This window comes from Vespula pensylvanica, chromosome 5 (assembly GCF_014466175.1).
Source record: "Vespula pensylvanica isolate Volc-1 chromosome 5, ASM1446617v1, whole genome shotgun sequence".
NCBI lineage: Eukaryota > Metazoa > Arthropoda > Insecta > Hymenoptera > Vespidae > Vespula > Vespula pensylvanica.
The window spans coordinates 4,609,481-4,621,733 of record NC_057689.1 but is presented as its reverse complement, the minus strand read 5'-3'; the positions used below and the strand labels follow the sequence as shown (position 1 = coordinate 4,621,733).

General features: G+C 39.3%; 1 protein-coding gene across 4 annotated transcripts in view; it reads right to left on the bottom strand.

Moving 5' to 3' along the window:
• LOC122629658 (fibroblast growth factor 17-like) overlaps positions 1–12,253 on the bottom strand; it is a 95,121-nt gene that overhangs the window by 46,953 nt on the left and 35,915 nt on the right. Inside the window, exon 1 of one of the 4 annotated variants that reach the window (XM_043813351.1) lies at positions 6,664–6,739. The exons of 2 other annotated variants lie outside the window; for them this stretch is intronic. Coding sequence is in view for 1 of the 2 variants with exons in the window: in XM_043813344.1 (XP_043669279.1) it covers positions 5,739–5,797 (59 nt within the window). In the remaining variant the exon portion in view is untranslated. Of the gene's footprint in view, positions 1–5,738; positions 5,981–6,663; positions 6,740–12,253 lie in introns of those variants that run through there. One more of the 4 variants, XM_043813344.1, reaches the window with a different exon arrangement.

Below are 12,253 nucleotides of genomic sequence, written 5' to 3'. Positions count from 1 at the left end.
TTCTTCTTAAAAAAAAAAAAAAAAAAAAAAAAAAAAAAGAGAAAAAAGAAACAAAAATGTTTTAGAGGAGAAATATCAAGTGTTACATTGGCGAGAGCGAACGTATCGTAATTTTGCATCCAATGCAACTCGATACACTTTCACTCGATTGTATACTCTCATTGTCACACTCTCCACCGTCGTACTCTCGCTTGTCACTTGATCGTTAATTTCGAGATAGAGAAAGAGAGAAAGACATTCTGTGCCTTTCGCTTGCTGACTCTTTACGTTTTGTTATTCCTTTTTATTACTGTTGTTATAATTATAATGATAATAATAATTATTATTTTTTTTTATTATTATTATAATTATAATAATAATAATTATTATCATTTCGAAGAGACACGAAGAGAAGAAAAGATACGCCTTTGGCGTTCGACTCTCGATAGCGATTCGATGACGAGCCGGCGGACGACTTGAATTGCGCAACTCCAAGTTGAGGCAAGGTTTGTTTTGCCGCAAGAGTCAACGCCACGATCGTTTTATTAATATATTTCAATGAACGTCGGTGTCACATCGTTCACATCGTAGGACCATCTCGAAAAACCAGACATTCGACCTTGATCCTTTCTCAGCGATTTTCACCGTAATTAAAAATTGCAACGTAATCGTCGATCTCTCAAAACAGATGATCGGTTGTTCGTGAACGATAAAGAAACTCGTAATTTTTTTCCTTTTCGCTCGTTAAAAAACATTTCAAAGAGTAAAAATTTCTTTTTCCTCTCTTCAAATTACTTCCTCGATCTTTTCACCGTATATCAATTCATAAAATATGTTATCCGAAGTTATTATTCTATTAACTAATGATCAAGCAAAATTCGAGAGCGATTCATCTCGTTCGGGCTAATACGAGACACTGTTGACGAAACTTCGATGACGGTACTGGCTGAGCGTCTGCTCTGGCCAACAAACGAGATAATTAATTATCAATCGGGCCGCCCGGCTCGTTTATTATTCGCGACGCGCGTGCTTCCCACTAAACTATCCGTTGAGGTTCGATTTTTTTTTCTTTTTTCTTTTTCTGGATTTTTTTTTTTTTTTTCTTTTTTTGCTCGCCACGCAACAATCACGCGGTACACGCGTTGCGTGTACGAATTTCTATAAATAAGCAGAAACATAATGTTCGTACGAAGGATGATCATTATTAGCGAACGTCATTACATTCTTGACGATAACTCGCGTTTGCGTTTTTCTTTTTTGTTTTTCTTCTTCCTTTTTTATACTTTCCTGCAAATGATTATTTTATAAATAATTTCTTATATATGTATATCATTTAAACAATGGATATATAATCGAAAAGATAGACGTGAATACACGAAGAAATTTAAATAAACGATCCTACAAAAAATCAAAGTCGAAAAGCGTAACTTTATTAATTAGGGTCTCTTAATTAATCCCTCCAACGCGAACGACCGATGAACAAGCGATAACAATAGGGGCCACTGTTTCACGAAAACCGGTCCTCATGTTCTCTTCCTTCCCGGGCTTTCGTTAAAATTCCGGCATCTTGTCGCCAAATCTCGGAGATCGAGCTACCTCTTGGAATGGGATTTTACTGCTGCGAGTACGAGAGAGAAAGAGAAAAAAAGGAAAAAGATAAAAACAGAGAGAAACAGAGAGACAGACAGACGTACGAAGAGAGAAAGAGAGACAGAGAATTTGGCACCTAACGCAGGGCTTAGGCTCTTGGCACAGGGCCCTCCTGGATCGCGATTTAAGGCTCGAACCTTTACAAACGGCGTGCAAATTTCTTCTGGAATTCCAAACGTATACTTTTCTCGCGAGTAAACACGCCCATCGATTCTCTCGTTCCCGTCATCAGCCCATAGACATCGCTATAATTTCGAACTTCCACGTTTTTCCATCAAAAATAAAAAAGAAAAAGAGAGAGAGAGAGAGAGAGAGAGAGAGAGGAAAAGAGAGACAGAAACATAAAAGAAAAGTTCGGCTCGTTTGATCGACCATCCTCGAACGTATCGCTATCTTCGACGATCTGGGACACGAATGTCGGGCTACCTACACTTTGCGTTTTACATCGCTTCGTGCTTCGACCCTTTCCAGAATGAAAAAAAGAGAAGAGAATTCGGCAAAAAGGGTCCCGTTTTTGTGCAGGAAATCGGTAAAAACTCGAGGGTTACGCGCTTAATTATCGTCAAGGTGACAAGTGTTCGGTGCCATTCGCTTGCAGCAGTATTCGTTTCTTGCTGAAGACATTTCGATTTACCTGTGAAAATCGTAACGGTATAAATCGTAGAGATACGAAAGCAACGAACGTGTTCTCGAAATAAACGAAAATCTTCGTTCTTTAGAAACGATCGATTTTTAAAATCATTTGGATCATTTGCTCGCATCGATCGAGATAACGAAATCGTTTCGTAGAAGAAAAATAGAGGAGGCATTTTTAAACGAAACAAAGGTCGGTTAGAGAGGATCGATAGTTGTTCTCGTTCTCGTTCTTGTTCTCATTTTTTTCTATCTATCTTTAGGATACATTCGCATGACGAATCGTCCATTAAGATCTACCCAGATCTTTTTTCGACGATGAAATTAATCGATGACAGGATTTTGAAATCCTTAAATCCTCTATTTTGTTATTTTCAAAGTTAACGTCGGGATCACGTAGTTCCCACGTTTTCAAGACACCGAACAAGAACGAGTAGTTTAAACGCTTCGTAGATCGATTTAATACGGCGTACGGGCTCTCGTGTTATCTCTGCAAACCAAGCGCAATTACTAATTGCCGTTATAATATCACGGAACTCGGTGGACCGAGATATCGAAGGAATTCGTTTTCTACTGACGTTAAAAGCAAGCGCTTTTATTTTTATTTTTATTTTTTTTTTCGTTCCGACCGATTCGATCGAACGCACCGATAGTAGGAGTTCATTCGATATGAAGGAATATCGATAAATCGAGTTATATTCGAAATCAACGTAGAATGATCATCGACGGGGATAACAGACGAATAAAAAGAACGAAACGAATACGTTCGATGTAAAGAACACGAAAGAAAGAAAGAAAGAAAGGAAGGAAGGGAAAGAAAAAGAGGAAAAAAGAAAAATGAACGAGCAAACGTCAGCAAGTTTTGCTTACCGACGATAAATCCTCGGTAAAATCGTTTCACGTAGCGAAGAAGGATCGCCCGACATATTGTCGAATTCTCTAGATCCTACATCGATCTTTTCCTTCGATCTAACTCGTAGATCTGCTGTGTAAGTACTTTCATTTTTTTTCTCGCATCAAAGTCCATTTTCTTGCAACGGATTTATATATGTATATATACTCGTATATATACGTACGTACGTATGTATTTATATCGATAACCAGCGACTTCGATTGGGATTTAAACGATACTGAGATAAAGTCTTCGATAGAAATTCAAAGCGACTGATAAAAGGTCGCTTGCAAAATCAAGATAGTCGCCGATCGTTCGTAGGTAGGTAGATAAATTAAACTTACATAATCTTACACGAGCAATTCCCTCCTTTCTCGAGTTTTTATCGATTCATCGATGTATACGTTAATTTTCTTTCTTTTATATCCTTTTTTTTTTCTTTTTTATTTATACGCACTCTCGGCGAATTCCGAAAGGGAGAGAGAAGAGAAAAAGGATTGAAAGAAAGAAAGAAGGAAAGAAAGAAAAGAAAAGAAAAGAAAAGAAAAGAAAAGAAAAGAAAAAGAAGAAGAAGGAAAAATGAAGAAAAAAAAAAGAAAGAATTTCAGCAGGCATCTCTCGTCGAAGTCGGCGCGTGGAAGTCACCACGTTGCTTGGCTCCGCAGACCGCATTTAATCAGTTTGCGGTCGCGGTCCGCTCTCTTACGCCCTTTTAATACATTTCTCCCCTGGCATCTTCCCTCCTCGGACGACGCATCACGAACGTAACTCAACTCAGCGCGCACGCTTACGATTTGCAGACGACGCAACAGCCAGCTGCTTCTTTTCTTCGTCTATGCCAAGTAAGTACGAGGAACGCGATTCTTTTTCACTTTTATACGGATCCCAAATTCTCTCTGATCTTTTTATTTCGCAATGACTACGTATTCCCTTATTAAAGATAGATAGATAGATAGATAGATAGATAGATAGAGAGAGAGAGAGAGAGAGAGAATCGACTCGTTTAAAAACATCAAATAAATTCTGAAGAACAAGGAATGTGATCCATATCGTAATATCCCGCCGCGTGTGGTCCATAAACACGAATATAATTTATAGAATACATTAATATAGCTGATTATGCGACATATTAATGAGAAATAAATTATATTAGTCAGAGAAAGAGAGAGAGAGAGAGAGAGAGAGAGAGAGAGAGAGAGAGAGAGAGAGAGAGAGACGTTTAAAGTAATAGGACTTCGTTCTATTTTCATTCTTCGATTTTTTCCTCTTTCGTGGAATTCAACGTCGCACAGGAGGAAGGTGCCGGCAGTTTTTAAAAAGGTTTTACGCCTCCTTTTCGTCGGAAAAGAGAAAGAAGGAAAGAGAGAGGGTGGGCCGACCGGTAATTTGGTGGAATTAAATAATAGCGTCTCGTCCCATTAATGTAACGACTTGGTCGACGATGTCCCGCCGAATTCGTAAACGTTGGTGAAAGAGGGAAAGAAGAAGAAGAAGAGAGAGAGAGAGAGAGAGAGAGAGAGAGAGAGAGAGAGAGAGAGAGAAGACGAAGACAGGTACAGCTTCTTCGCGTTTTATTTCATCGAGATATACCGTGAGGTTTACATATACCTTCGTCGTCTCGGAAGCTAAGAAAAGAAAGTGAAAAAGAGAGAGAGAGAGAGAGAGAGAGAGAGAGAGAGAGAGAGAGCAAAGAGAAAACACACCCCCCATCCTGTGTGGTCCCTCACGACTCATCGAATTATTACCTACGAGGATTTCATTTCGAGAAAGAGCTGTACTTTCAATTTCTTTTTAATCAAGAGAAAGAGCAAGAGAATTGTCCGAGAAAAGAATCTGATTTATCGTGTTTTTCGATGCGTAATTTACTCTTGGAAATAAATCTCGAATCGATCGTTTCGCGGTAAGCAAAGTACAGAGTTTGTTTTTCTTTTCGAAGTTATCTTTTTAATAGCTCGACAAAGAAAAAAGAAAAGGGAAAGGAAACAAAAAAGAAAATTAAAAGAAGGAGCGGACTATTAAAAGAGAAACGGCCTTCTCCAGCCGTGAAATCTTTTAAGTTCCGCCATGAAACAATACGGGAATGGTCCTACGAGTTAATAGCGCTTTTTATCGCTTTAATAAATACGATCGTAGCGTTTAGCAATAAAGATGTCCTTTCGAAGTAGTACAGACAGGGAATAATTACTCGATGGATCCGAGAATCGGCGGAGAACGAAGGAAGAAGAGAATGAAGACGTTTGATTCGAACATTTAAAAGCGACTTTTTATGTTTTTTTTTTTTCTTTCTTTCTTCCTTTTCGTCGAGATCCTTAATAAATCTTTTTCCCTTTCCCTTTCGAGTTCGTCGAATGTTTAGATAGAGGTATGTAAGCTCGGTTAAACTTTTCTATTCTATATAACGAGGATGAAAGCGAAAAAATAAAGTACGGTCACACGATTTGTTCACACGAACTACAAGAAACATTCTTGTATTTAAAATATGTCCACCAGGAGATGGAAAGAAGACCCACCGCAGATTTGTGACATCACGACTATCCGCTGTAATAACATTCGCGCCTTTACAACAACAGTTCGACTCACTCACTCGCTCGCGAGGAGAGATCCACTCTGCAACAATAACACCGCATGTGTGGCCTCCGACATCGTACAGCGGTGCTCAAACTTTCCTTCCACCTTTCTCTTGTAAATATCTTAATCCTATCTAACGCGATACCGATAACTAATAATCCAATGAGCACGATTTTTCTCGCACCGAGCTCGCAACAACTTCGCGATCGCGTAATCGTCGCACACTCGAAAGCCTATTCCTACATACGAGCGAAAACGTTCTAACTTACGACGGTAATATTTGCAAACAGGTAATAGAGGCGTTAGGACGGCGGCGCCTCGATAAGTGCCAGACTGTCCCCTGCTGTTCAAACTAAAGTCAACGTGTGAATGGATTTTCTGTTCGCAGAAAGCGCAGAAAGTTCCACAAGATTTCCATTGACTGACTCTTCGTTTCTTCCACTTCTTATTCTCTTGTGTGTATACCGCGAGACATCGATCATCGAACGACGTTCCACGTAGTTCAACGAGTACGAAGAACGAAGACAATACCGCACAGTTCTACGACTCTCCTCGTAGCGTGTCTATTGTGTCTAGCGATGGGAAACGTTTAAAGAACTAAGTACCTATTTCTTCGAGAAATCAAGAAAAAAAAAAAAGAAAAAAAGGAAAAGAAAAGGAAAGAAAAGAAAAAAGAAAGAAGAAAAATGTGTACGATAATTAGCTTTGCAATTTATCGATATTCATGCGGGTCAACACGTGACATACGAATGTTAGAGACTTATCTTTGGACTCTACAAAATGGTCCTGACGTACACAATACGATAAATACATACATACGCAGATATCATCGTCGATTGAAAAACAAATTCGTGACATCTTGCATACTGCCCGATAAGATTGCAAACTCGCTCTCAAATCGTTTATCGCTCTATATTTATTGTCCTCGTAGGCGTACCTACCTGACCGGCACGATGTGTTCCGATTGACCGACGATACTTCCTTCTCATTTCCTTTTTTTCTTCCTTTTCTCGAATAATCCTTAAATGGCACTTTATTATTATCCGATATCTATTAGACTCGGGACGAGGCTTCGATTATCGATAAAAAAAAAAAGAAGAAAGAAAAGGAAATAAAAAAAGCGAGAGAGAAAAAAAAAGAAAGGAATTTTGAGAACACCTGAGACACTTGACACGATAAATCAAATATTCGAGAGATTATTCTTTTTGAGAAGACGTCGTTACCGAGAAGAAACGTGCTCGAAGAGAGAAAGCGCAATATTTTCGAAGAGTACCCGATCCGATGATCATTCTAACATCGACTGACGACCACGTGGTCACGACGACACGAAGGTTACACCACTTATCCACGTGTCCACGCGTACTCGTCCACGTGTCAAAGCAAACGGTACTTATATGTAAGTACTCACAAGCTTTCTATCTTTCTTTCTTTCTTTCTTTCTTTCTTTCTTTCTTTCTTTATTTCTTACTCTTTCTCTATTTCTGCGTTCATCGAGGCAAAGTCGATTTATCGCTTACCCGATTTATTGCTGAACGTAAGCTCCTATACGAAGAATCGTTTAATTAAGGATTAGTACGATTTGAGTGTGTATAAAAGCCGTACGGACTCGTCCATGAGTTTTCAATGATAAAAGATGGATCTCGATGCCAGGGGCACGTCGAAGAACGCGTTCATTGATCGAGGCCGATCGGTGTCTCTATCTTAACACTTTATCAGGATATACCATAAAATCGATATCTTCTTTACCGATCCGATCCGATCCGCTCGCATCTCTACCGATGTCGTTCGCCTTTAAAACGCATCGTAATTCATATATTTCTTGTGTTTCAATGCTGGATTTAATATGCTATTAACGATATCGAAGGTAGATATACGCATACGTTCGTTATTTCCTTTTTTCTTTCTTTCTGTTTCCTCTCTCTCTCTCTCTCTCTCTCTCTCTCTCTCTTTTTTCTCCTTTTTCTTTTTATTGATCATATGCATGCAAACAAAAGAGACTCTAATCTTATACCTACATATGTATTTACATGTATTTACATGTATACCTAATAGACTTGCACGTGAACGTCGACGTCAAAGGATCTCATACGACACGTGCTCGAAACATAAGGAAAACGTTTTAATAATAGTAAGACTAGAATTAACTCGAGCCAATGGTACTAAGACGAAGGTCAGATTAGAACAGACAATTCACAAGCGAGTCAATTATCGGCGATTATCGAGGATCTACACAGATGTTTCCAAGTATACGAGTATGGAATCAGAAGCTCCAACGTTTAAACAGAAGATACTACTTCCGGCGTCGCATCGGAATCAAGGTCTATTATCGCGACACACATCGAACAAATACACCGTGACGGCACGTTATGAACGCAACGGAAGAGTTTCATTGCGTGACGTGTTCGCGAGCTAATTTCGCAGCGTCGAACGGCCATGTTACTTAAGAGTAAGTAAGCAGCGTTAAGAAAGAATCATGCGGCAGCCGCATTTTTTCGATGACAATCATTATTTATTGTACGTATGTACATACTTGCCACCGCCCATTGCTACGCAATAAACGAGGAACGTTCGACTGGATTATAAATTTTATTACGTTCCGTATGCGATTGTTTTATTTTGACCGACTCACGCTTTGATCTTTCGATTCTCCTCTACTTTCTTTTTTCATTTCTTTTCGATTCTTTTTTTTCTTTTCTGTTTTTTTTTTTTTTTTTTTTTCTAAACGACCGACGAAAATTTATCGTCGAAGCAACGATTATCAGAGAATTCTCGACTTGAACAGTACACTTTCGAAGCGCCACCCAATCGACACTTTTGATTTTCTATCGATAAGCTTAGCCAGCAACTTCGTCGCTAATATCGGCCACGGCTAAGATTAAAACCCTTATCTTTGATGTCACTTCGAATTAATCTTCCATGCAGCGAGCCGCGTTAATCGTATAAACTTTGACTTTGCGCGATCTATCAATATAAATTATATTGTAAATTATATGCATATATGTATGTACTATCAGCCGTATCGTGACGTTCGATCGAATCTTTCCAAATCTTATTTTTGTTGATAGATCTGAATAATACATATCCCAAATGAATTTAATTCGTACAAATAGGCGATCGATAAAAATCTCTCCATTTCCGTTATTCCGTTATTGAATTCGATCTTTGTAAAAAAAAAAAAAAAACAAAAAAACAAGGTCGATCGTTTTTTTAGATTTATCGAAACTAAGGGACTTCCCAACGCTACATACATACACGTATACAATTATCAAGCGAACGTATTATCAGTAAAATCGTTACCGGAAATTTATTAATCGTATTACGTTTTATAAAATTACTCGAATATTATTACACGAACGAACAATGACATTCCGTAGAGAGATGAAACAAAGTTCCTAAGTTCGAAGCGATTTAAACGAAACACGATAGAATTACCTCGAATAAATACGATCGTGATCAAATATACTAGCAGCCCTGTAAACAATCTTAAAAAAGAAAGAGATAAAGAGAGATAGAAAGTGTTATTCGTGAAGTTAGGCGGATGTTCAAAGCGAACGCTCTCGATTGCAAACTTCTTGTAAGATCCGGTTAAAAGTGTTTGCAAGAGTTCTCTGAACAACGTTTCAACCATTTCCTTTTTGTAGCGAAAGCGGCGTTCCCGGTTTTTCCGTGCAAAGTTATGCGCGAAATAAATATTTGACGTGCATCCGAGCTCGCTTTAACGCTTAATGAATCATACGATAATTTTATCTGTATTCCCATTGTACTGTTTACTATACCTTTAATAAATGTATTTTGAAATAGGCGGAAAAGTCGATCCACATCGACGAACATTTTGCAAATCACGTTCGTTAAACTTGACTATCTTATAAAATGGAAAAAAATAAATAACCTTTATCGAGAGACGGATTCCCCGATGAGGCCATTATCAAGCTTTTCGCCTTGAAATTCTCTTTAACGTAATGAAAGACACATTTTAAAAACACGCCTGTAGTACTTACTTCGAAATGATTATGAAAGATATATAAGAGCTATTATGAAATTTTTCTTACGATACGCGTTACGCTATAAGGGAATCGGATTTGAGTCATTTCCCGATTTCAAACGTCGACGAAATCGCGAAACACGTGCAATTCTTCAGTTTTCCGGTGGCACCGATCGGCATTCCATTCTTTCCTTTTCGCGGAAAAAAAGAACACGGTGCGTGTTTGTCGATCGAAGATAATCGAGTCGCAATCGTCGTGCCAATAAAGGACTAATCCTCTAGCTATTCGATAAACTCGTTTGACATCTCCCTTCTCTCTCTCTCTCTCTCTCTCTCTCTCTCTCTGTCTCTATCTTCACATTACACCACCTTTTTGTAGGAATTCCAAGAACAATTGCAAATCCCCTCGTCTTTTCCCCATAAAACTGAGAAAACCGAAAGCAGAATCACGGTGAGTGAGTTAGAAACATTTCTTGTGCGATACGCGTTTGTCTCTTTCTCTCTCTCTCTCTCTCTCTCTCTCTCTTTGTCTCCCTCTCCCTTTTTCTTTCTTTTTCTTCTCTTTCTCTCTGAAAAGCGGAAAAGGTGTCTGTTTGCGGAACGGATTTACGAGCGGACGACTCGTCTTTCGAGAATAACCGCTACTACGTCGTTATCTTCTTCTAACACATTTTCTACGCGCTTCCTAGATCGAGCGGGACTTTCGAAAGTATTCTTTTGGAACGATCGAAAGAAGAGAGGATCGACGGCCGAAATGGTGGTGGCGAGATGAAAAGTTTTCGACAAAAAAAGCGTCGGAGGAAAAGAGATCGATCGTTGTCCGGTTCTTTCTCTCTCCTTCTTTCAATCTTTCTCTTTCTCTAACTCAAAGGTGGCCGCATTCTCTCTCGGCTTGGCGCCGCATGGCCGTCGCACCGAGTCCGGTAAACACGGACGAGAGTCAATAAGTCATAAAATCCAACACCTAGGTAGAGAGTGCAAAAGAAAGAGAGAGAGAGAGAGAGAGAGAGAGAGAGAGAGAGAGAGAGAGAGAGAGAGCTACGTATCTACGCTTCGAACCGAGCCGATCGATTCTCGTTACACGAGAGAGCAGCGTATCTCTGTATTTACGACTCCTCCGTTATCTCTCTGTCTCTCTCTCTCTCTCTCTCGCGCGCGCGCGTACTCTCTATCGTCTCTGTCCGTCTCTCTTCGCGAAACGAGGCTATTGGCCGGCACCCTCATCGATCGAAACCCACTTTCGGCGACGTTCAATATCCTTTGAATTCATGAATCTTTGCTCGATAAAAGTTCGAGGGTGAGTTTAACCAAGCTGGAAATATAGGATTCGAAAGAAAATCACCTGGTCACGCGATTTAATTCCTCAGACTCGGATGATAATTCCTTCTTGGTTGGTTACAAGAGTAGGCCACACGCAACCACAAAATTGGCTGATATCTTGCGCGAAGAGAAATATTTGCCTTCCCTTTCAGCATGTATATTATTTCAGCTAAGTCCTCTCGAACGGTCTTCTTCCTTCTCGAGACGAACAAACGAGTGGGAAAAGAGCAGAATCATTTCTCACCTGGCGTTCGTTTCTTCTTCTTCTCTCTATCTATCTATCTATCTACCTATCTGTCTATCTATCTCTCTCTTTCTTTTCATTTTTTTCCCGAACTACTTCGAATTCCTTTGGACGAGTAGTTACGCGCGAAAAAATCTTATTAGTAGCTTATTAGAAAAACAATTTCATTTTCATCTAAGTAAATGCGAGAATGCGTTCGATATACGACAACCTTCAAGTATCTTAATTCGTAGTTGTTACGTACGAAAGTATATATGTAAGTTCGTCCTTTCCGGCGAATGGAATTTCACATTCGATGAAATGACTAAAAGAGAATCGATGAAATCTGAGGAAGGTAAACCTGATTATCGAGCTCTCGATGCGTTTGACTTTTAAAATACGAACGCAAAAGTTTTATGTTCGTTCGAGTCGCGACGCAATAAAGAACACGAACGTCTACCTTCTTTGTAAGATATTTTCTCTCTCTCTCTCTCTCTCTCTCTCTCTCTCTTTCTCTCTCTTTTTCTTTTCTTGTATCGTTAACGCTTTCGCATACATATTTGTTACGTTATATTAATCGCGAATAAAACGGGGAATACGAGACTCGACGGGATACCAAGTACCGTATTATTTCTCGCGCAAACATGCCACGATGAGTTTCCGTTTCGTGAGTTAAAAAAACGATAATAGCTTTGCAATTGCATTATCATAATACTCTCAAAAGTGACGTTACCGGTATACCGTATTTTGATATATTAACATATAACGCGTTAATATAGCGAAGGCTACGTAATTTTTGTATTATTTCCAATCGGCGTAAAAATTGGTTCCCGGGATCGTTTCTATTAGGAAATAAATGAAGAACGTTAGCGACCGAGCGAGAGTTATAAAATTCGAGTCGAATGTGTAGTACATGAGCCGTGTCGAGGGGGATGAACAACACATTAGTCAAAGGCAGTTTACGTGGTCGACGAGTAGAGCCAGCGGCTCCCGAGAGAGCTCCTGA